Source organism: Stegodyphus dumicola, chromosome 10 (genome assembly GCF_044657685.1).
Source record: "Stegodyphus dumicola isolate Sdum_Otavi_A_Nest chromosome 10, ASM4465768v1".
Taxonomy (NCBI): Eukaryota; Metazoa; Arthropoda; class Arachnida; order Araneae; family Eresidae; genus Stegodyphus; species Stegodyphus dumicola.
Window position 1 is genome coordinate 47,070,914 of NC_140777.1, and position 27,265 is coordinate 47,098,178.

A 27,265-nucleotide genomic window follows, 5' to 3' on the forward strand; every position below is an offset into this window, starting at 1 on the left:
GTGAGTATGGGTTTCTGCAAAATGGTGGAATAAGAAACAAGGAGGTTACAGCAAAATATGATTTAAAGTTACACTTAGCAGAGATCATGTGGTCACAGAAGCTTGTAGCTCAAGGTAAAAAAAAACCCTTTGAAGTTGTTTCAGAAGTGATTGCTAAACATTCTCCACTTGAAACAAAGAATAACTAATTGTATCAAATTACTGCCAAAGTTAGCCAATCCTTCTCTGTTATTGCATAAGTACCGCTAAATGATCATGTGTGCATGTACCAAATTAATTGACTTTTCTGTGAAATTTATAGTGATTATATTTTTCTCATTCGGAATCATCATTATACATTACTCCCATTGAGATTATATTCTTTTCATATTAATGTATTTTAACTCTGGTTTGTTATTTATATCAAACAAGTGGCACTGAAACTTATTTCTTTATATGTCTAGCATTACACTGGTTGAGCATGACCGTGTGGGTCTTTATGCAAAAAACAGACTTTTGTACAACATGGTGGGAAGAAAGACTTTACAATTGTGTTGTTGGAGCCATTTACTGCTTCTGTTTCTTCAACTTAAAAGAAGGGAAGTCTCGATTCCGAATGAGTCTCTATTATTCTTTGACAATTGTGCAAAATACAAGTTTTGTTCTGACATTTTATTTTTCGGATAAAAAGAGTCATAGTTTAAAAGATGTTATGGCATCATTTGTGCCCTGTGGAATGATAATTGGTAAGTAAATTCAAGAAAAACTATCTATATTAGCAATAATTAACAGATATATATACTTTTTTTATGTTTAATTCCATTATGTTTTTAAATATTTATAACAAAACGACCATATTGCTCCCCCAATTAGGTAATATTGTCCAGTATTTAAGCTTATTGCAATAAGCAATTCCATTTCATTATGTCTCCTACTGAAATTTTTAGTGAAGTTTCTACAGTAAAAATATAAGGGGATCATAAAAGAATTTTCCCGATATGCGAACCTGTAAGTCTATCAACCCAACCAATCGAAATTAAATTTCAAGTATTGTTGTTTGATGGTATGCATTTGAGACAGGTAGAGACAGAGAGACAGACAGACAAAGTAGACAAACGTCTTGTTTTGTGCCTGCTAAGTCTTTCTGCACCGATGGGCAAAAAATTAAGCTTAAGTGCAAAGGAAAGGTATATAGAAAGGGGGGCAATTTCATATTTCAAAAGAGAGTAAAAAGGAACTTTGTACATTTTGTACAAGTTCGAAAGGCCAGGAAGAAAGTACGGGATAAAATAAAATTTAAAATAAATGGCTCTAAAAATAATAAATAATAGAGGGGAAAAAGGTGGGCTATAGAAAGAAAATGGACAGCGTTGAGATGCTTCGTATCAAGATATTTAGCATGGAATACAAGGCAATGTGTATGCTTTCATCCTGAGATACAATAGCAATATACCTGTAATATCAGACAAAGGTATATATTATTTTAAGTAACTTTAGCTATTATTGTTCCCACATTTTCATACATTTTTCAAAATACAGCAACAGACAAAAAACATACATCCATACACAAAACAAGACCACAACAGCACACACACACACACACACACACACACATATATATATATATAAATTATGGAGTATATTTATTAAAACATAAATTAAACATATTATTTATTAATTTAACTATCATAATTTATTGCAAGTTTAATTATTATCAGTTTACTATCATAATTTATTACATGTTAATTAATGCTAGTTTAACATATTGAGGCACACTGTATTTATATTAGCTTATAATTCTAAGAATTTATTTAAGGCAATGAAGAATAATCCATCCCTCACATTTGGATATTAAACAGATAGCAAAGAACAGTATGAAAAAAAAAAAAAATCGATGAGGTATAATATTTAAAGACAAAAAAAGTATTTAAGCGATTTAGGAAAAAAAAAAAAAAAAAAAAAAGATCAGAGAGGAAAGTAGTGCATGGTGCAACCTAATATACACGTGCCTAATATCCCCATTTTCCCTTTCACAAAAGTCTTCAAAACAAGATAACTTCTGACTTCTGAATTAAGATAAGGGAGCTTTGAACGGATAACTGGTGACAGACGAGAACTGATAGCGTTAGCATCTGTTTAGAATTGTTACGACAAAAGCAGCCACAAGCAATGAGCAATTTTGAGTATTGCTTAATGCTAAAACCTGATGAAAGAAAAAAAAAAAAATTTTAAAGCACTTTTATAATAGAAATACGATTTAGTTTAGATGAAAAAAGGATACTTATCTCAAAATTCCAGGCTGTATCCTCACAGTATCCGCTCTGTCGCTCTCATCAACAACGGAGATGAAAATCTTTGGAAAGGGTGTAGATTTTGTTGAAGGAACAATATTTTGAAGTAATTTAATTGATAATCACTAAGAGGAGGGGAATGTTTGTTACTTATTTACGGAGAGCTGCGAGCGTGCCTCGGTGATCGCAGCGCCTCTTGAGACTGTGGTGATTTAAAACAATACAGCTTCCACGATTGTGGTTACAGTGAAAAAATTTTGAAATTTTCAAATGGGAACAACAACCTTTTTTCTTGTGCATTGATCAGCATAATGAAAAACCATAAATGACACTGGAACAATATACATATGATGAAAATTGCTAGCATAGAACATTTGCAAAGAACAACATTGTAAAGAGCCACACAAGAGAGGAAAAGGAAAACATTTTTTATTGGAATTATGTGTGCCCACCTTTGCAGATGATAATGGGAGGTTGTTGACAACAGTGACAAGCATAACACTGCAGGAGGATTTTTGTATAACTTCACATTTTGTGCCATCTTTCAATTCTGACAAATCTTGTGCATTTGATGTGTACACGTTACATTTCAGATAACCCTTAAACCATGTTTTCCATTAGAGTGAGTTCTAGGGATCACTGTTGAGGGATATCACTCTTATCTCCGAAGTGCTGTTGCACCACTTGCCAAACATATGTGGCAACATGTGGAGAAGCACGTTCTTGCTATATAGTCTCATGAATGACATTTTGCTGCTGCAATTCTGGAATTAAGTAATTCTGCAACATTATTATATACTCAGCATTTGCAGTGGGGCACATTTTCATTCCTGTGGAAAAAAGTACAGACTGATAATGAATGTGTTTGTGATGAAAAACCCACACAGTCACTTTTGCTTCGTGTATTTTGAAATTTACATTCCATTTTAAGGAGAAGTATATTTCACCCATCCATAATATCCTCAGCAGCTACCTTCTGTCTTCATTATATATGATGAGGAAAAATTCACAAAGATGACACACAGTTGCTCATCTCCAGGGTGTCACATCTGAATGCACCAGAATCAATAAGGAAACATCCACAGAACAGAGTACGGAAGCTTGAGGTCTGCAGTTTCTGGTACAACCAAACTGCAGTCAGCACTTCTTGCAGTATGCAATGGACCTGCAGTAAGTGTATTATGCACTTTCGTAACATCTTCAACAGAACACATGGTAATTTGAATAGCAATCTATTACATGTGCATCCAGTTTCTTCAAATTTTTTTACCAGATCACATACAGTTTTTGTGGAACATGGGCTGCATCTTAGCTTATGATTTCACTCATAAGTATTTTCCCCTTTCAGATAAAACATCTTTATCAACTTACCCCATTGTTTCCCTATGTGTGTCATCTTGTTAGCACCGTCAGACACTTGACTGAAGAAACAGTCTATCCACACTGTTTTTTAAAGGTTTTCACAAGCAATTCTTTGCACCTGGTGTTCTGCGATTAGTGTTTCTACTCTCTATCCTTGTGAAATATGTAAAGTGCATCAGTGCACATCCTCTCTATGTTGTCATGAGTCCTTTACAATGCTCTCCTTTGAAAATGTTTTAACATCGGCAATTTGTGTCATATGTATTGTTCCAACACTATTTATGGTTTTCGAATGCACCGATCAATTAGCCAAGGAAGAAAGTGGGTGCTGCCTTTCAAAAATTTCAAATTTTTTCACTATAACTGTAACTGTGAGAGCTCTAGGTTTTAAATCATCACAATCTTGAGTGCATACCTTTAAATAATACTATCTCAAATTTCATTTCAATTGGTTGAGAGGATAGGCTGTTAAGGCTTCATATATCAGGGAAGATTTTTTTATGACCACCCTGTATGTTATATTTAACTTTAAATTAGTTTTATACGAATAGAGAATACTTGTTAATAACTGACTATTCATTTTATAATAATTCTTTGCTGAATTTAGTTACATGCACACTGTGTAAATATGACAATTCAACTTTGATTTTTATTTCTATGAAACGTAATGATATATGCTAGGAGAAAGAAATTACCATCCTAGCCATGAGTTCTCAATCGTTAAAATATTATTTTTCTTTTCCTTTTGTATGATGCATTTTAGAGTGAATATAAAATAATAGATAATGTGAAAATTTTTTCGGTTTGTATGTCAGAGTTGCCAACTCTCTCAATTTCAAACTGTGCTCCTGTCAACCTGATTTACAGCATATTTCTCTTGCCCTTCTCTTAATCTTAAAGTTTCTCATGACATTTATGTAGTTTAGCTTAATACTTCATTATATGCACCCCCAAAAAGTGATTTTTAGCATCTAAAAACAGTTAATTTTTCTCTAGTTACATATAAAAGAAAACCAAAGTCGTTTTGTCATTGACATGTTATGGTATGCTTTGTGTTTGAGAACGCATGTGCCTGAAAACATCATGTTTCAGTTTTCTAGTAAGCATCAAGCACCAGTGTGGGTTATTTGGCATATTTTCATTCCTGAGCACATGAGCACCAATGAGCACAAAGCAAGATCGTGGTTGTTATTTCATTCATCTCACCATCGCAATGATGTTTGAATTGATAGAGAGAGAGAAATAGCTGAGTGCTCTGAGTTTCATGTGCTTTTGAGAAATAAATTTCGATTTTTTTTTTTTTCTTAGTTATGTCTGCGAAAAAGATAATATACTCATTCAGTTTTCAAAAATTGTGCACAGATGACTTTCCTTCCATTATTTTGTTAAGGAAATGTAATACATTTACAATGAGTACCATCTGTCATTGAGACACTTTAATTTTGCACAGTGGAAGAATCGATATTTTTAAACATATGCATACACAAAAACAAAAGGACAACATAAGTTGTAACAAAGGACGAAGAATTTATTAATGCAGAATACTTGTTCTCTGCCTTTTTATTGGAGCATAACCTGCCACTAAGTGCATCAGATCATGCTGCAGGTTTATTTAGGAAAATGTTTCCTGATAGCAAAATCACTAAAAAATACTCAAGGACAAAAATGGCTGCATTTGTTAAAGAAATGGGTATGAAAAATAGATCCTCAGTTATTGATTGCATTAAAACAACTCCATTCTGACTCTCTATGGATGAAAGCAATAATAATGATGCACAATTGACTTGTTATTTCTTTTTTTAATCCTGTGTCTATAAATTCAGTACAGTTTACTTTCTGTTTTTCACTTTAGAAGGAAATTTGACTTTAAAAGTAAATGCAATTCCTTAGGATAATTGCTTAGCATTTGGTGCCAATAATGCACCAGTAATGGTAAGACTTAAAGAATGGTGTTTCAGGCATTTTAAGAAACGAAGATTCAGATATTCAAATTACGAGATGCACCTGTCACCTCTTAAATTTAGCCATTGTAATAGGGACAGCTTCTTTACCAGGAAGTGAGGATGAATACATTGTTGATATTTATTATTACCCTGAAATGAACTTTAAAAGAAAGGGAATATTGAAGCAATTCCAGCAGCTGCATAATATGGAAACAAGACAAATTTTAAAACATGTATGTACATGCTGGTTATCTTTAGAGAAATGTTTATGTAGAATCCTCAACCAAGGGTACCCACTTTTTACATTTTTTATGAGAGAAGTAAATGTTTAAATGGATGTGTAGTTATTACTTCCACTGTTAAAAATAGCTGTGGAAAAAATAAAATAATTTCTGCACCTGTGAGCAATTTAGTTGGTAATCCTCAAAATAATAGTACAAAATATAGGCATAAAACTGATACAGAGTTCTTTCAAAATAAAAGAAAAACAATTGTTTGACAAGGGAGACATTTTCTGATTGCTTTATGGTGTCTTCTTGTTAGGATTCCCTTTCATGAGTTATCATGAAGGAAGTGATATTTCTAGGTTAAAAATTAGTGACAATGTAATAATTGAAATAAGTTAGGTATATGTAAAATTAGAGGAAGAGAAATCAGTTTTGAAATTAGTGTGAATAAAAATTTAATATCATATTTTGTAAGGCAAATTCCATTTAGTTTATCATCAATTATCATTTAATTCATGCTTTATATACATATTAATTGGTTTCTGAGTTTTTGTTTCTTTTTGTAGGATTATGCAGTATGATGATATATTATCGCTTTTTTCATCCAAGTGGCCCAATAACATTATTTCGTTCAAAATTTTCAAGTGAATATCATGTAAGTATTCTTAAATCATATAGTGCAAATCTATTTATTTATTTTTATATCTATACTAGCATCCTTTCCTTATTTCACAAGCAATGGGCCAAAGCATTATTGAACACCAAAAATCCCCATATCTCAAACCCAATAATTTTCTTGTTTGCAGATGCATTTTGGTAAATAAAAATAATTTGTATGATGCATCACTTGTAAGGACAAAAGCTAACTAATCGCACTTAAAGAAATGATCATATTGTTATGGTTTTGGTATTTAAATAGCTAAGGTTAGTTGAATTATAAATTAAATTGTTTTATTCCCCGTGCAGTGTAGCACGTGACAAATATTAAAGGAAAGCTAAGCCGGAAAATTAAAAATACAAGAGCACGTGCATTTAGCATTTAATAAATAAATAAATAAATATCTTTTTTTTTTTATTTAGAGAAAATTCTAAAAAATTCTTGTGTGCGATTTAAAATCTTATAATAAGGAGGAAAACCTCTCAACTCAGTTGTTGTAGTTAGCTTGTTTGTTGTTGTTTTAAGAGTTTGTTTAGAAAACTGCTCTTGTTGACTGGTGAATTCGCGGATTAGCTTTCTCTAGCTGTTTTGAATTAAGTTCTCTTGAACGTTTGAGTAGTTAAAAGATAACTATTGTGAGATATTGTAATACTGCACGAATATTTGAGGAAATTTAAGCATTTTGTTGTGATAATAATAAATTTTGTTCATTTTTCATTGGACTTGTGCATTCAATTCCTAACGAACCGGTGCACACGCAGCAATATTTTAAAATGTATGATAAATTGAAAAAAATATGTTACATGCCAAATATGTGGCTTCTAGTTGTAAATAAAAAAGCCTGAAATATTGGATCGTTGAAAAACAATCATATAAAAAACAAAGAATGTCCACATATTGCTTTTTTATTATCTTGGACAGTAAGAAAAATAGATGAAATACCCATAAAAATGATATAGTGTTTTGTAATATAATTGTTAAATATATTTAATTTTTGTAGTATATTTTATATTTAGTTAAAATTTAACTGATATCAACAATCTACTAATTTAAGCATTGATAACAACAAAACTTTTAAATAAAAGGTTAATTAAAATTTTATTGTGAATGCATTATTACCTTTAAATGAAAACTCTCCTTGGATGGATGAATAAAATATTAAATAGATTCAGAGCTCAAAACAAGAAACTATTGAAAAAACTTTTACCAAGAATCAGAATACCATAATGATGGAAAAGTATTTAAATTTTTTATCCATTTATAAATAGCATACATTGAAAAATCAAAAAATTCTGATGCAATCAAATATTACTTTTTCAACTAACCTGCCAAAAATACCTTTTGAGAGAGTTACTGTTCGTTTAAAAATAATAAAATAAGTGGCAGTATGTTATTGATGTGCTATTTTAGTACTGATATATAAATATTTTCTTAGGTCTATTATAAATGAAAAAAAATATTTTATGCTTTATTTTCATTACATAAAGAACACTAGTTTAGAATTCCTTTCAAATTAAAGTTTTCATTTTTAAAATGTTAAAAGCGATGGAAAAAGATTTACAAATGCTCATTTTGTCATTCTGTTCTTTCTTATATCTTATCTGTAAACTCTCCCAGCTTTCCATCACATGTCATTTTCTTCTGATAGGTCTTCAGATCTCGTAGTTTTTAATTTTTAGCTTACCAAAAATTTTCCCAGCAATAAATGAAATTTATTGAATGAATGAAACTTAAATTGTGCAAATTCTATTCCCCTTCATCCAGTAAATTTCAATGTAATTTTTATTATTAAATTTTATTTGGTATGAAATGTCTGAAATCTACAATAAATATTCATAGAACTCTAGAAGAAGATTCAATCAATATTTAATCATTTAATATTTGTGTTTAATTTTTTTATATCAGGAAATGGAAAATAACTAAATTTATACACATACTACCACATACATTAATTATTAATTTGATTTTAGTTTGGTAAATAATAACTTCTTTTTTTTTAATCAGGATTTTCTTTAAAAAAATTCAAAATGGAATTACCCAAGCAACATAACATTTAGAATATCTAATTAAGTAAGACACAATAACACGCCGAATAAATACTAATTCAGAAGTCAAACAACAAAAATCAGCGTTATATTTATAAAAAAAATTAAATTGTAAATATTTTGTAAATATAACGCGGATTTTTGTTGTTTGACTTCTGAATTAGAATCTAATTAAGTATTAATATATTTTACATCGGAGTCATGTTATAAATGGTTCAATAAACTGAATCGTGCATTACAATGTAAATTTAAATCAGTTTAAAATTCTTTTGAAATTGTGTCACTCTTGCTGTGTGAAAACTTCCGATTTTTAATAATTCAAGATTAGCATCTATGTTATTTTATTATTTTTGATTTATCTCAGTAACACTTGCTCCAGTCTAAATTTTTCAACGTGATCTAAAACACACTAAGAAAGCTGGGTTAATTTCACTCAATTGATTCAACTGACATTCAATTATGCATTGAAATAAGAAGAATCAGATGCAAATAATATTATAGAGGACAAATTATAGATGCAAAATAGTACTTGTATGAAAATGTGATCTTACTAAATTAAGGAATTCTAATAATTGAAATTCTAGTTTATCAGTATTGAAGCAATGCTTGTTTTGAGTGCTAATGTGGAACACTTTTCAGTTATGTTAAACGTCTTTGACATGACTTTATTTTCTAATATATTAAACAAAATCTATCATTACATAATTAAATTTATATTATCAAAAATTATAGGTGGTGTAAGGAATCATTTTTCCTTAGAAAAAAATAGCCTTTGAATTATACTAATAAGAGAATCAAAAGTAAAGGAAGATAAAGAATACTGAAGGATTTAAATTAAAACTTTCTGCTCTTATTTATGTATTAATATGCATATATGTAGTTTTTATATTGGATATTAATTAGCATTGTGCATATCTGAATTATACCTTCATATTCATTCAAAATTTGAATTTTTCATGTTCTTTTCACATCTGCATTAAAAGAAACTTAATGCTTTTGACACTGCTAAATATCTTTTCTTTTTATATTGGAAAGAGGAAGAGTTTCTTTGTTTTCAGAATATTGTTTTCATGTACTTTCAGCAGTTATTGCTTCTATACTTTAAGTTAATACCAAATAATAATTGTTGCATCTTTAATCAATCTTTTCAGGACGAACCATCAAACAACAACAAAAATATAACATTAAACTACAGCAATCTGAAAACTAGCCGCAGGATGCATGTGACTACAGATATATATCCAGCAGATGACTGTGATTTTCCTATACACCAGGTCACACAGTTAAATGGAGATGTAAATACTAATGTTTCTGTCATTTCAGCAGAACAAAATGTATCTTGTGTTTCAGATTTGCACAGGTCTCATTCACTTAACTGTAGTCTAGGCTCATATGGTTTTGTGGAGCCAAAAATAGACATAGTTTCTAGACAGAGAATCAAAAGAAACGCATTTGCTAATAGGCATAGGCAAATTAATTACCATTTTCGTCCAGCTGTAGCTTTTGGATGCTTGTCATCCAACATACATTGTTCTTGCTTGATTTTAACCAAAGATATAGACACAAAAATTCCAGATAATCCTGTAGGTACAGATGCAAAACATTCAGCATCTCTTCCTAATTTAGAAGTCAGCTTTGAATCAGAAGACATAAGTTATCCTTTTTCCATATCAGCAAGTAGTTCATTAAAATCATCAGGATTTAAAAATACTAGTTATTCTAGTCATACGGAATCATCTAGTCCACCATTAATTTATAATGATCACATCATTAGGCTAAATATTGAGATGCCAGAAATGTTTGTAAAATGTTGATTTTTTACATAAAATTTGATAGCTTATATTCAATCTATTTTGAGTAACTCATGATGATAAAAAGTATATTATCATTCTTCATATGTGTAAAAAAAGGGTCACATATGTGAAAAAGGGAAGCATCTTTTCAGGGGATGCAAAACACAAAATAAGTATATAAAGGTAGAAACCAAGTGAGATATATTTGCACAAGCTTATCCTTGCTCATTATATTCTTGACACATTAAGTTGATAGAATTTTCTGACCTATTGTAATAACAATGATAAGCTATACGAATTTTGATGTTATATATCATGTTGTTGAAGAGTACTTTGAATGTAAAAGTAACTACAGATTATTATGTTTAACAATATATTTTTTTATCTATGTACAGTGAGAGCAATTTTTAAAATTTAAAAAAATTTTTAGACTGCATAATTAACTCACAGGATTTTCATTAGATAATGAAGAATATTTTAAATACATATTCTTGTTCATGTTACAATTAAATTTTCTATTTTGTACAGAAACCAATGCATGAAATTTCAATCTCAGCAAGCTTAACATAAATCATTTTCTGTTTTGATTTCCCTATTTGCTGAAAAATTTTAACTACAGCTCTCTAAGTGACACTAATAATAATATGGAAACAATAAAAGTTCTTAATTTCAGTTTATTTCCATTTCAGATTAAGTGATTGATTTTTATTCTGTTTTTTTTTTAAAAATTATTTATATTATTACAAATCATCATATTAGTGTAGCAGTAGTATTTCTTATGAATATGGTTTATTTATTCCTTAAAAATAGAAAATATTATATATGTGTAAGTTAACAACTAAAAAAATACTTAATTTTTAAGGATAGGGGAAAAAGAATATATATATATTGTCGCAAATGAACAGGCAAGTACTCAAGTCTAAACTCAAGACTTTTTATTATCTCAAACTGAATGAAGAACTACTTATATACAGCTGATGAACATGCTGGAACATTTCAGACTCGAAATGTTCTGGAAGAATAAGAAGGAAATTTACATAAATAAGACAACATTAACAAAAAGGAGACTTACATAAAAACAATTATCAGGCATCTTGCCCTTGATGGGTTTAGAACCCGGGACCTTCGGATTTCGAGTCCTGTGTCTTCTCCACTAAGCTACGAGGAGCTCGTGCGAAAGGAGCAATTTTCGCTGCAATATATATATATAGAGAGAGAGAGAGAGCTGAAAAATCTGTTAAATTAATTTTCATTTCATACTTTTCCTTTCTATGCAGTTAAATTGAAAGGAAAAGAAGGAATAAAAATATATTCTTAAAAGCAGGAAAAAAAATTCTAACTAACTAAATGAACTTATAAACTGTTTCTTTTTTAGCCCAAAAGTCTCGAAACACAATGTTGTGCTGATTTACTTCAAATGTCATCTTCTGTGAAAATTTTGTTTCGCTTTCAAGTATATTGTCATTCGGCAAAATGTACTGTTTCAAATTCAATCTATCTGTTATTCATTAAGAAACTAAGCTATTTAAAATCAATATATGCAATTCTTAAAAATATTACTTTTTTACTTTTAATCTGATTGGTTTAAATAAAAGTGCATTTAATTAAAAACATTCAGTACTTTTACAGAATTACATTACATATTTTTTCACTTTTCAAATATGCAGAAGATATATAATGTCTCCATGTTAATATAAATAAGCCATATTAAATTTTAAAGGAGCCCTTTTGGGTGATTGTTAAAATCTGAGTGCTTCCAGACTTATTATTTATTTTAAATGTTTTGCCTATTAGCCTTTGATGTATATAAAGCAATGATGGAGGGTTATTTTGCAACAATAACATGTAACTGTTTGCATTGGAAATTAAGACAGTTCCCAGTACATGCAAATAAATTAAAAAACTCATTTTACATTTTAATAATATTATATGGGATATTTTATATGTGTTGAAAATTAATTGCATTGATTTCTTTAAAAATTAGTTTGAAGAATGCATGTTGTAATTTTAAGTATTTGTTCATTATATTTATTTGATGGACAAATAAAATGAACATGATTGATTTGTAACATGTCAATGAATGATTTGAACATGTCAATCTAATACCCATAAAATGGCTTATTCATTGCAGAAAAAGCGTCAGTGTGAAGTGTGTGTTTGTATTTCTTATTACTGACAGCATTCAAAATGTTATAACATTTAACATTTAATGAATGTGTTTCATGCAATTGAAAAAATTGTTTAATGTGTCATTAGGTATTTAAATCATGTTCTGGCAACTAATTATTATTATTAATTGTTCTCACACAAATAAGAGAGATATTTTTATAACTTTTGAGTTGATGTCATTTTAAATTTTTTGTTATTTGGTACTTTGATGTATATTATTTAATGCATAACACTTACGTTTGAATCCCATCTGACTAATATTCTTAATATTTAAGTCAATTTGATTTTAAGTTAGGTTATTTAAATATGGGAAAGAACATGAGGGAAGAAATGCCTTGAGGGAATGGAGAACTTTTTAAAGGAAACTGGGTTGTATTCACATTATGCATGGGAAAAACCATAAGACTGCTATCACAGGCCGGTTTGTTTTGTAAGAACAACTGTTTGGAACAATTTTTCTGCTTTGTCACAACAGCCAATCAAGACAGATTGCTTTGGGGTTAACAAAGGGGAAACTGGTTCCCCATTACAAACAAGCTGATAGCATTCGAAGCTGATAGCTGATTGGTTGAAAACGAACAACCTGCAATTTTTTTGCGAAGGAAGGAAAAAGTCGCACGTCTTTCTTTCAATAGTAAACCAGGCAGAAAAATTGTCTGAAACAGTTGTTCGTGTGAAACAAAGGCCGTGTGATATAGGCCTAACACAGCCAACAAGTTGCCTAAGATCAAACCAGGTTAAATTCCCTAGCATTCAGCTGTCATCACTTCTTGGCTGTTGATGTGGTCCAGTTAATTTGGATGCTTGAAATTAATATAATTATTTAATGAGGCATAATTACACAATGATTGAAATTTTTTGGTGATTCAGTTAAATTATGAATCTACAAAGATTTTATTTTTCAAATAATCAGATTTTTTAGTATCTTCATGAGTGAAATATGCAAATAAACTAAGCATAGATTTAAAATTTAAATGCATTGTAAACATTTTTGTTCTGTTTAGTTCAATCTGATTAAAATGATTCATTTCTTTGATTAAGATTTGAAATGATTATTTTAATTTAATTTTTTTTTTAACCATGGAAAACTTTATGTTTTAGACTTTATGTTAACAGGATTATTTAATTTTTTTATATGTATACATATCATCTAAATATATTATAAAGTTAACTTGAATTAATAAAAATATTAAACAATATAAAAATTTATGCAAATTTGAAAAAAAGAAAATTAACAGCATTTTGCAAAAAGATGAAGACCTGGTTAGTTTAGTAAATGTTGTTATTTCTTTATGCAAGTGGTCTTTCATCATCTCTTCTCATTGCACAATTTATATATTAAAATTTGTTCAAAGTTTGCAGAGTGTTGAAAATTGTTATATTTTACATATTGAAAACTGACTTTCATAGAAATATAACAAATGGTAAACAGATATTGTTAGTAAAGGCACATATATACTTAAAATGATTAAATGATATTTGTATATAGTTATGACATTCCATAGAATTTTATATCAAAAGCAGTTTTGTATAGTGTTAATTTTTGTGATATATAGTATTCAATCTGTAAAACTTTTCTTTTGAGTAGTTTGTAAATACATTTTTTTAGATATTCTAAGTTATATGTACTAGGTTTTGTTGTTTTTTAAACTTTTGTTCTTTGAAAGACCTTGAGAGTTAAATGCAATAGTATGTGTAGAACCAAGGTTCTCTCTTGCAGAAGTGCAAATTGCACTAAGTTGAAAACATAAGATTTAATCAGTCACTTTCTTTAAGTTTATAAGTTTAACAAAATAGATGAACATATCATGTCAGACTATGACACATTAGGTAAAATCATATGATAGGTAACACACGAATGTACTTGGTACAACATGATTTGAGCCTACTTAACAGTTCATTCAGACAGGCAGGTACTTGGTGATGTAGAACAATAACCTGGAATACTTGGCTAGATTCATATTTCCACTGTGCTATTCCATGTTAGGACTCTATGCATCACACTGTTGCACCATGCTCGAGAGAATCACGGCTACTGGCCACTTCGACAAACACCTTGGATAGGTATAGCATGAAGGACAGTCTTCAGCACCATCAGAACTGAAACTTTTCTCTCTCTCTCTGTCGGGAAGATTTTTCTGTGCAATTATATAGTTCACTTTCTTTGCTCAGTGCAGTCGCAGAGGTAGGAATGCAAAATCCAATAGATTTAGAAACTGCTTTCAAACATCAGAATAGTTTTCTTTTCTCTTGTGGTAAAAGAAACCCTGAACTACATTCAGATTTTATCTCATTGCATTATAGCTTTGTAGTTAGCATTTTCTACTAATTCTCTCTGCTATACATTCATTCCCATTCACTGCATTCTCTTTATAGATAGCCCATTACAGAGATTGAGATTTATATTTTTTCTTACTTACAGAATGTCTTTTCAAATATACTTTAATTAAAAAACCTGTAATAATGCTATGCTATAATTAAAATTCATGTAAGATTTAAAAAATAACATAAATCCATAATTTTGGCCGTGAATTAGGTCTAAATTATGGCTGTATCATTTTAAAAATATGCATAGTGATACAATTAAGGCTAACAGACAAAGAGTAAAATAAAAACCTAAGCATAAACTTTATACCAATAATTCATAGTGAGATGAAAATATGATTCATAAAGGGGAGGAGCCAAGTCACAGTACAGAAAAAAAAAAAGTAGTGTTAATGACCAAAAACTCTTTGTTATTAAACAGTAAATTGAAAAATCATATTACATAACATTATCTAAGAATATTGACAGTAGCATTTTTTTAACCATTTGATTAATGCAGCATTGCTAAAATGCAAAATTTCCTCCCTAAACTGCATGTGGGTGTAAAGCCCCATAAATTGTTGCTCACAGTCATGTTCATGACATCATATAAAAATGTCTTATGATGATCTAATTAATGTACTGCTCATGCTCTATAAAATGCAAAATTGCCTCCCTAAACTGCATGTGGGTGTAAAGCCCCATATACTTATTTCTTATGTTTGCTGAGACAGGCAGTTATTTTAGATTGTTGCTCACAGTCATGTTAATGACATCATATAAAATGTCTATGACGATCTAATTAATGTACTGCTCATGCTCTATACTGTAAAAATTTCATTTTGTGCAGCTATGATTTTATTAATGCAGTTATAAAAATTTAAAGGAAACATTTCTTATATGTGCATTATAATCTCAAGGTCTGCGAAACAGTTTTAAACAGTTTGTTTTTAAATATTTTGTGACATTATTTTATAAAGAATAAAAGTTCTGTAATGAAATATGTTTCTTTCTTTATTATTAAATACATTTGCCTAAGAAATTTATGTTTCAAATCAATCTCATTTCCATGAAAAGGTAACAGTTTGTGTTAAAACTAATAACCATAGCTAAAAAAAGTCCTTATCCAGGCTTAATTTTCACAAACATTTGTCATAAAAATATACTTCTAATTACAAATGTATTTTAAATGGTGAAAATATTCATGTTTTGGTATTTTTTAATTTAAAAAATCAATTTTGTAAAAATTATAAAATCGTTTTTATATGTCACCTCAGTCCTTATCCTTATTACATTATAGCCAAATTTTAGTCACACAAAACAAAATGATTTGACTCTTGGTATACAAAAATTGACTGAGTTAATTTCGATATTTTGGATATTTTACATGACTTTCAACATGCCTTAAGGTCAGTTAGTAAATAAAATAATTTGAGGCAATGATTTACTTTTGTGATTCATAATGATTGATATCTTTTGTGATTCGTAATATTCTTTAGTTTATAATTATGTTACAATAAATATGCCCAAAGAATTTTCACTTAAGTAATTTTATACATTATCAAATGCTAAAAATATGTTAATATTCTCATGAATTTTATTCCTTTAGAATCCTAATTTAAATATTGTACCAAAAATATGTTAAACTAGAAATATTTTAAATTTTTATAAGTAATGTTACGACTTGACTATGTGGCAATGCTGAAGCCTGCTATTGTTTAATAGAATAGGAATTCTCTAAGAGTCTGTGAATAAGATTTTTTTTTTTTTTTTTTTTTTTTTTTTAAGTTCATTAGCATTTTCTATTACAATCTACATAGGAATGCTCATTACTTAATATATTAATATCAGAAAACTTTTTCTATATTAATATTTTATTTTTAATTTTGTACAAATGAAACCATTATATTTCTTCAATTTGTGTACATCAGTAAGTATGATTTTCATAGTAAGAAGCTAACCAGTCATAAAGAATGACTACTTAGAATTTGATGACTTACAGATCCGAACTAAGATGTGGTTAAGTCTCTTTAGAACTGTGTAAGCATTGTCCCAAGATGACTGTAGTTTCAAAGAAAGTCCTTCAGTCCTTCCCGTGAAATCGGATTCCTTAAACACACCTTGTCATCTACGTTGAATCGAAGTCCTGTAGCTCTCGTGTCACATAGTGTCATCTTCTCCATCACAAAGTTGACTTGTTCTCATGCTAAATTGTGCATCACCTCAAACTAGGCCTGGAGATCATGAATGTACTCTTCAGGCTACGAAGGCGAGTCTGGAGGGTGACACTGAACAACAGTTAATAAGGCAGACGAATGTCGCGACCGAAGAGTACCTGGGAGGGGAGATAACTGGTAGTCTCGTGGACAGTACTGTGATAGACTAGTAAAAACAGAGGTAACTTCTGGTTCGGTCCTGCTGGTTTCTGGAAACCATCAGCGAGGTTATTAAAGATGGTTTGATTAAATCTCGCTACCATGCCACCTGATTGTAGATGTGGTTTGGTCATTTGCAACTCTTTTTCCAGCGACACGGTAATTTTTCTCTGGTTTACACCAACATTTGCTCCAATATGCTGCAACATGATCTGCGTTTATTCGATGAGCTTCGGCACTCCCATTGCCCGCATCCATATCAAGAATAAATGATTTGTCGAGTGGAGGTTACATAGGGATTGTTGCATATTTTAAAGGCCTCCTTCAGTTTGTTAAATGCATTATCACGTTCTTTTATTCACGAAAACTTTTGCTTGCTCTCTGTCAGGTTGTGTAAGGCTGTTGCGGTGGAAAAAAGTCCTTCACAAAATCTTTTATAGTAGCTACAAAGTCCCAGTCTTTAATTGCCGACAACTTTTTGGATTTGTACACACATTTTCGGTGGTTATGGCACGTCCAAGGTAAGCCTCGTCCTGTCTGAATAATTAATATTTGTCAGGTTTCAACTTTATATTGTATTCCTTTAATTTCTTAAGCATCTTCCCAATATTTTCCAAACTTTCTTTAAAACTTTTTCCGGCGCTGATGATATCATTCAGGTATATCAAACAGGCTTTGTGGAAAAAACCTTTCTGTACAGTCTCCATAAGGCGTTCGAATGTTCCCGGCGCAACACATAATCCAAAAGGCCTTGTGCCAAAGTCCTTAACCTTGAAAATGTCATCTTTTCTTGGTCATCAGATTGTATCTTTACCTGCTTATATCCATTCTTTAAATCAAGTGTCGAAAACGTCTTGCTTCCAGAAAGAGTGTCTAGAATGTCATCAGCTCTAGAAATAGGGAGCTCCCCTTCTTCATGATGTTGTTCAACCGGCGATAGTGAACGTAAGATCTAGTTGAATCATTCTTTTTTCTGTCCACGGCAGCAGAAGAGGCCCAAGGACTTGCTGAAGGCTCGATAACTTCGATTTCTTGCATGTCCTTTAGATACCTTCTCCCTGCTTAGGAATCGGTAGACGTCTTGGATGTTGCTTGATTGGATGATCTCCCGCATCACTTCTATTCTGAGCCAAACTGATTTGTCTGACCAAACATTGAAAGATGTACGCGTGGAAACTTCTTGAATAACATGTCCTGCAGTATTCCTCTTTTAATCGCTTAATTGTGCATTCTGCAATAACTTCGCTGTTTGGCTTTCCGAGGACACAGAGGACTACTAGTTCGTTTAACGCAGGTAACTGGAGTTCATGCTGCAACCACTTCGTCTTTCCTAATGGCTTTTGCTTTATCGCTTATGGTGGCAACTATCACCGAGATGACAGGGAAATTCAAAAATCATTAGGAGCTCCGTAAAATATGACGTCATTTTTAAAGAGAAGTCGTTTTAGAGACTTACTGATTTGGTTTAGTTTTTTTTTGGCATGGCAATGTTTTTTGTATCCCATTTTTTTTTTTTAAAAATTGTAATTTTTGTTTGGTTTTTGATGTAAAGCTTAATAAATCCGAATTTAAGCAAAAGATTGGCTCAATTCCGGGTGTGAAAATGTTTGTAATTAAAGTTTAGTAATTGTATTCTTTTGGAACAAAGAGCAAACAAAACATTTTTATACTAGTTTTATTTTACAAAATGTCTTTCATTTACATAATTAGGATTGGATTTTGAATGGACAAAGACCTTGACAAATACTATACATAGTATAATACTATAAAAAATGCTTAAAACAACATGAAACAGAAATTTAAATAAAACTATATGCTTATTTTAACAGCTTGTCAGGAAGATCTGGCTGCAGTTGAATTTTTCTCATTCTCAATTCTTAATAAATACTGATAAATTATAATATGTCCTCCTTCTTGAGATTTTTGCAATGCTGTATGACCAGTCTACAAAGAAAAAAAAAAAATGTAACTATTAATACTTTGAAAAATTTACAAATGATAAAAGATAAATACTTGTAAAGTTGCAAACGAAATAAAGATGTTCTAGGCTGACACACTAAAACCATGTTTACACATAAATAAAAATAGAAGCTTTCGTAGTTGATCTATATGTTTTCACTGAATTTTTTTTTACTGTCCTCAAAACGGAATACAGTCAAATACTAAAAATCCACCGACCTGAAATCCGTGTTGCCTCTCAAAATATAAACATTCAGTTTATAGGTTCTGGAAACTGCAACATTGAGTACGAAATATTGAAGAAAAAATACTTACTGAATAATGACGTCATAATTACCGAATAATAATGAGTCATAACAGAAATCACAAATTATTGACATCATGATAAAAGTTTTTTTTCCCCTCTAATCTGCATCGAGGTAAAAAAGCAGATGATTCACTCAACTCATTTTTCTAGTTCACGATTCACGTTGTTGTATTTTCTGAGCTTTGTTATTTCACGAGATTATTTAATGCTGCCTTTATTTTTTATCCGGATATTTTGTAGATAAATTAGGAATATTTTTAATTTCAGCCCTTTTTAATACAATGACAGATAAGAAACACACTCATGATTTTACTGCTTGCAACTTTGAAAAACGTAAACACGTTGCATTGATGCTAATGCAAAAGTGCAAATTCTGCAAAAGATGGAGGCAGGTTCCACTCCTCGGAATTAGCAGAATTGTATGGAATTGCGACACGATTATGTGTGATATACGGAAAAATAAAGAAAAGCTGTTGAAATTTTACAGCAACAATTATTCTAATACGAAACTGGAAATCTTTGCATGAGGCGAAATCGGCAAACCTGGATGCTGTGTACATATAATAAAATGAATAATATAATCAATTTACAAATGTAATAATAATTTAATGCATATAATAAATTATTGTAATAATGTATATAATAATTTAATTAAATGTATCTAATATGCCTTATTTATTTTGCACTTTGAGTCTGAATATTAAGATTTATCTTTTCTGTCCTGAAATCCGCAAAATCCTAAAATCAGCACAACCTCTGGTCCCAAGCTTTGCGAATTTCTGGACTTCTACTGTACAATCTTAAATAATTATATGAAGTGTAGACAAAATACAATCTTAAATAATCTTGCAGCCAAATCAGTGAGATTCTGTTGCCTTTAACATTTCGTTACGTCTTTATGAAAAGTGACTGCTGACATCTCATACACACTTCCAGCCAAAAACGTTGACGTTAAATTGAAATATTTCAGTGTAAAATTAAAAATAGGCAAAACAGCAGCTTTATTTTATTATAGCTTTTGTAAAAAACTTGTGAATTTTGTTCAGCTAGAGGAGTCTGAAGAAGTCTACTTCTGTTTGATGGAACTTTGCACAATATTTGTCACAGTAAATATGAAGAAATTTTCTCTGCTTTAATAAAAGTATGTGGCTCCTTACTTACTTTGATGACTCTGACCATCACATTTCCTGATGCTAACTCCACTAAGACAGCAGCAATTGCAAGTTCTTCTGCATATGTGTTTCACTTCGATCAGTCATTCCCATGTGCAACTTCTGAGCTATCACTGCACCACTGATTTTATTTATTAGGAAGAATAGTAATATTCTCACAAGCAATTGCCTTATAGCAGCACACATCATTTTCATTAAAATATCAGTGTTTCCTCATTAAAGGTGTGCAGTTCGTTATCTTTGATATCTAAATAAAGCCCATATTTCTTTAAAAAGTCCAAGAATGTATGGATCTGTTGTATCAGCCACACAGACCGTGTTCTCAGAAATGCAGGATACAACTTGATGTGGGCATTCATTTTTCCATGCACTAGCATACAGCAGGTTTCTCTCCAGCAAGTTTTGCCACGCTACATCAACATTTATGTCAGTACCGATGTCTACAAGTGGTAAGGAGATCCTATTAATTACCTTGGAGTCAAGGCTCCAAGATTTCAACCATGAACTGAAGATATCTGTACAACATCAACACCTGAATTTTTTACTTTTATTAATTTCTGCTCCTTTGTATGATTTCACTAATACAGGATTGTGCCTTCATGATTTTTACTTAATGCTCTCCTTGTATGAAATACTGCTTTTGCAAATGTTTTTCAGCATCATACAGTTGCTTTGAGTCTTGACTGCTTCTGCTGCCTTTAGACTTCCCCCACCACCCTCAGTGTTGAGTGTTCTTGCTGTTAAAGTCTCTTCTGCTGAAATGAAAACAGAAGTAAAGAACTCCAAGGTGGAAGAAAGCAGCTGAAATAAAGAAGCACATGATTGTCTATTTCAATAAATGCCTCTCAAAGCTAGAAAGAAATTACTTAGTAACCAGAAAGAGCTATTAGCCATCATGAATGCAGTAGAACATTTCCACCACTATCTCTATGGAAATTCTTGTTGTGCATTGACTATGTATCATTAAGTTGGCTGCTTCATTAAAAAAATCCGAAGTTCAGGTGGCTAGATGGATACAATGGCTACATGAATATAACATGGAAATTCAACAGACATTCGAAACATAAGGGAAACTATGGCTGTGAAATCTCAGTCACAGACTCCATAACACCAGACTGATCTCTGCAGCATTGGGGAACTTAAAAAGTCCTGAGTTGAAACATTAATAGAAACAACGCATGGAAAACCCATCTGGCAAGAAGTGGCACCCTTTAGCCCTCTGATAAATTGATTTTGGGCTTTGTGAATTCTCTTCACCTGCGAGTTGAAATGATCTACCACAAATGAACTGTTTACAACTATTCATTTTGCTGTCTGTCAATATTTATTCATAACAAATTGTAAATTTCTTTCAACTTATCTAGAGTCATTATTTAAAGAGATGGCACCAAACCTGTAGCTCACAACAATATCTTTTTTAGCTTGGTTGTAACTTTATTTTCAAGTCCAATCATTTATCTGCAACAATTTAACTACTACAGCATCTACTTGTACATCAAAAATCTTGATTTCAAAACTGTCTTTCAGTTTGCAGTCACACAGTTTTCATCAGAAGTTATTACATTATTATATACTACATCATCTGATTAAAAATATTTTCTACTGTATATTATGAAATGCCATAAGTGCTATATATTAAATCTATGATGTGAATATGGTTATGAAATACAGAAATATTATTTTTTGAGAATAAGAGTTTAAATAAATATGAGATGAAACAATCTTATATACAATGCAAATTAACCTTCTCAAATTCATCAGCATTCACTGCTTAATATTAATTCAGTAATATTATTTATCATCAGTATATACCATAATATTACAATTCAATAATATTATTTATTATTATTAGGAGTAAAGAAATAAGAACAGAGTGCCATAATGTTTAATACTGGAGTTTATTTTCAAGTGAGCAGTTATTCTCTAGCAATAAAATAATTTAGTTTTTAATTCAAATCAAAATTAATTTTATTTTTAAGAAATTAAAATTTTCACAGTAGTTTGTTTAGAAAGATTCTGTTCATCAGTAAATTATGCAAGAAAAATGTATTAAAGAAATTTATTCTACTGTGATGAAAAGTAACAAATGGAATGCAACAGGTACTGCTTGATGTAATCACGTTTGTCCAAAACAACGTTAAGTGATGAGGAATTCTTCAAAATATCAGTAGAATTTAATTTAACACAGCTATAGCTAATATTTGTAAGGCATCCCTCATCTCAGCATAGGAAATTCACTAATTTCGTCATTTTCTTCTTCGGAAAGTTTATCATATATGTTCTTGGATTTGTTTCAGAAAACGAATGGGAGGTATCTTGTTTTGTCAACAATGCTGCAACTTGAATTTTTTCAGATTTTTTGGTGCAAAAGATGTTTTTCGGATATTTTGGCGCAAAAAAGCAATGTCGCCTAGATTCCTCTGTATTATTCGTCAATCCTGATTAATTGTATCGATTTTCCTAAAACTGGAGAATGGGCTAATTTCTTATTTAGCAACATGTGTCTGTCATTTGGCAATTTCTATACTCTATTTCGATTTTATCTTTGATTTGCTGATTTTACTTCAGTTTAAAAATTCATTCTGCAGAATTTTCATAAACATTAACTGTATTGTTGATTATAACAAATGATGTATTTTCTATATTTTCATATTTAAATACACAGGATTTCGGTGATTTGATAACAATATCTGAATGATAACATTAACTGCGATCACATTAAGCAGTACTTACTGTATATCTAACACTTACCTTATTTTTAAGGAAAGGATCAGATCCAGATTCTATTAAAATTTTGACTACATTAATATGACCATAGAAAGCAGCTGCATGAAGAGGACTCTCGCCATTCTGTGAAAATAAATTTTTAAATTATGCACATAAATTAGCACATCATTACATGAATCTATTATCAAAACATAAATTTTTTATATTTCCATAATTCTCACACATAAATTTTTGATATTCTATAAAAAATCAGTGTTTTACGTAGAAATCATCAAAAGTATTTATAATGTTATAATAATAAAAAGTTATAAAATTTATTTGCAGCAAGAAAACGTAAATCATACCCTGCTGCAGAAATAAAAAATAAATTTCAAATTGTTTAGACAAATTAAAAAATACACAAATAAGAGCCCCTTTCAACTGTTTGAAGCTCATCATGCGAAATGATCTGATCGTGGCATAACATTCTGATGGCTGCAAGTCTAATTATTGAAAACACAATTCAGTGAGATTTATTTTTTTATTGTTTTTGAAATATATCAGAGCTTAGTTTTTTTTTAATAATACAGGGATTTAACAAAGAGTGTTATGATTTTGTCTAAGACTACCTACATATCATATCATTAAAATTAAAAGTTTATTGTAATTTAAGGACTGGGAGAAAAATTCCATTTCTAGCTGTAATTTTTTCAAGAGAGAAAGAATTCAGTTTCAAAAACAGTTAACTCATATCTTTTCATATAGAAACTGGATGTTTTAAGAAATTCAATTCATTGCTGTCAAATAACATACATAATTTCTGTATTAATAAAGGAATGCAAAATAGTAAATGAATTTCCTTAGCTGATATTTACAGTGTTAGCTTAAAAGAGAGCTGATTTGCTATTTTGCATTTCATTGCGTTTTTTCATCATGGATGATAAAACAAATATCTAGGATGACAATCAAATACATTGAATTATTTAATTGTCGCAAAGCACTCAAAGTCTACTTGCCTATAAAACGTACTGTTTTTGTACAGGATTTACAAAAGGGATGCATTAACATGGCCAAAATACAATCCTATGTAAACTGCCCATTAATCATGTGATAAGTTTAACCAAAAAAGAAAGGGTTTTGCCTTGTGGCTTTAGTTACCCAATCATCAGCAGGCCAAACTCAAACCAGGCAAAAATTTAATTGCAGTTAATATAGGGGCAGAGCAGGGAAAGATGAAAAAGGAAAGAAAACAAAGGTTTATGGGAATACTAAAAATAAAGTCAAAATTTAAGCAAATAAGTATGTGTGTGGAAGACGGGGGAGCAGCAGCAGCAAAGGGTAACTTAAAATCTTGTGTAGATGTGGATTACTATACAAGGACATATAAAAATAACTACAAGACTAAGACAGAAGAAGCATGATTGGCTGATGCTAACATCTATTACAGATCACGCAAACACAAGTTTGGCTGCCATTCTAACAAAACACTTAGAATCATCCAAGAGGGGTATTAATTACAATAAAGTCTTACAAACTTGACTTAATGTAGACCGAAAGGGTGAAGATTTACTGAAAATGACAGAAGAAAATATGAGTTATTCACAACTTATAATATTTTTTCAACACCTAAATCCATGGCAAATTTATTAATATTTTTCTCCTTTACCAGTCTCTTAACTCATCCAATTTTATTTCTGTTGTCATATTGATTTGTTTTCTTTTCTTCCTGAGCAACATTTTCACTTGCAGAGACAGCACAACACTTGTAAGCCTAGATATAAATTAAGAAACTCTACCCAGAATGAACTAAAAGTTTAACTTATAATACGTTACAGCCTAAATCTTCTGCAGGCCTTATAATAGCTAACAACAGAAAGGAATATGTATGTGTGATCATCGACAGCAGCTATCTGACTTTTTTCAGCTACTTTGTCAACAAAGCGAGGAAAAGATTAGATGAAATTCCAAATGAACAAAACCTGTCACCAAATTTGTTATTCAGGTTCTCAGAAATAGTGTTGCAAAGGTAAAGAGACAAAAATTGCAAAATTAAAATACAATAAGTCTTTAATTAATAATACAATAATTAATAAGTCTTTGTAATTACACTAATTATGTAATTAAAATGTACACTGTGCAAAAGAAGAAAAAGGGACAGTTCTATATCTCTCGTTCTATTGGGTCAATTGACGAAATTTAACTTATGTTTTTCATGTCTTCAAAGCGCGACTTAGAATACGTATTAGATTTATATATAGCATTGTTCTAATATAAGTATTTTGACAAAAAATCAGACTTTTTCTGAAATAACATAACAATTGTTTGTCTGTTTTTCCAATTTTTTTCTATATTTCGATTCTATGACTCAAATTATGACTAAATATTAAATTTTGTAAAATTTGGTGTGAAATTTATGGAGAAATTCTTCAAAAATTTATCCTGGTGAATTTTTTTCAGTTACACCAAGAATAATTCACTTGGCGAACTTCTTAATATATGGCAACCTATTTTCCTTTCCCTTCCGTTGTGCAGAAGCGGAAACAGAGTTACATAGTTCCTATCTTTTTATATTGTGCATGAACGGAAAAAAAGTCACATCGTTACTACTTCCAAATAATGAGATACATTCCGCAAGAGATGAAGAGGGAAAATGTGGTCACGTGGTTTAATAACAACAATATCTACATGTGCTATGTTTACATGTGTAGTCGATAGCAGATATTCTATTGAAATTAATTGATTTTTCGAATTTAGAAATTTATGGCTATCATGAGAAATTAAAAAATATGTTTAGAAATGATTTCTCTTTCCTTGATGTCAACAAGAAGGGTCTTTTGTTATTCAAGGAGAAACGTGAACAATATTTATTTCAAAGTAATGCCAGATATCACGGTACTTATAACAAGCTATGTTAAGGCCAAAATGAAGAAATCAATTAATTATGAAACATCTGTGCAAATTTCTGCAGAAAACGAGGTAAGATTTATAACTGATGCTTACCAGTATTAATAATGTTTTTATTAAGAAATTTAACTGCATATAAGTTTATTGAAAACTATTCCTGAGATCTTGAATAACGTTTTCCAAACTTTTAAATATAAGTGTAATAATAGTATACATTCATAGTTCATGAATAGTTCTTCTAAATTACTGAAATAGCCGAATTCATGAAAGATCTGTTTATCTGCAAGAAAATAAATACAAAGCCAATTTTCTTTTATTAATATTAATTAGTTTCATAGAATATTTTATGTAGCTAAAATTTGATTAATTTCATCAGGATATGTTTTAATATTTTAGCTGTTGTAATCGATTTTTAATGAATACACATAAATATCGGAATATTAATTTTTGTAATATCTTCCATTGTAGATATTAAGGATACCAACAGCTGTAATATTAGAAGCATCAGTAATACTGAAACATTTTAATATAAAAGGATGCTTTTATAAGAATTTATAATTAATTCTAACTTTTCATGGGAGATTGCTGAGTTTTTTTTTTAGTTTAAATATTAAATTAGCATGTAGTCCTTGAAAACCAGTGGTTGTGTCAGTCCATAGTTTGAGATAACATCTGCCTTAGGTATATGCATTAGAATTACACTAATCTATTTCTTATGGCAGATCTTTTCAATAAATACACTTGAAAATCTTTTTGAGCTACATGGTTTTAAAATAAAAAATTCTGCACATAAATTATGTAACTTACAAGATTAAAAATAACTTCAAATTTAGTTTTTGAATATTTAAAATGTATACAGATAGTACTTTTTTATTATTTATAATTATAAAATGAAGAAAAATATATTAGGAAAAAATATTAGTTCCACAGCTAGTACTGCAGTGAACTCAGTTGCACAAATCTCTATATTTTTCTTTTTGAGATTTATATTATAGTATACAAAATGTGTTAATTTGTAGTATATACTATCAATAGGATAATAGTCAGTTGCTAAAAATTAATTTTTTAAGT

General features: G+C 30.2%; 2 protein-coding genes across 3 annotated transcripts in view; one reads left to right on the forward strand and one right to left on the reverse strand.

Moving 5' to 3' along the window:
• The window catches only part of LOC118182350 (XK-related protein 6-like), a 44,999-nt gene extending 33,090 nt beyond the window's left edge, over positions 1-11,909 (forward strand). Inside the window, exons 5-7 of the mRNA XM_035351686.2 lie at positions 444-725; positions 6,369-6,457; positions 9,657-11,909. Coding sequence (XP_035207577.1) covers positions 444-725; positions 6,369-6,457; positions 9,657-10,319 — 1,034 coding nt within the window. The 3' untranslated portion in view covers positions 10,320-11,909. The remainder of the gene's footprint in view (positions 1-443; positions 726-6,368; positions 6,458-9,656) is intronic.
• Positions 11,910-18,805: 6,896 nt separating this feature from the next.
• The window catches only part of LOC118182358 (uncharacterized), a 41,941-nt gene continuing 33,481 nt past the window's right edge, over positions 18,806-27,265 (reverse strand). For both annotated transcript variants that reach the window (XM_035351702.2, XM_035351697.2), the window contains 2 exons: positions 23,336-23,434; positions 18,806-19,090 (listed from right to left, as the gene is read on the reverse strand). In XM_035351702.2, coding sequence (XP_035207593.1) covers positions 18,980-19,090; positions 23,336-23,434 — 210 coding nt within the window. In that variant the 3' untranslated portion in view covers positions 18,806-18,979. The remainder of the gene's footprint in view (positions 19,091-23,335; positions 23,435-27,265) is intronic.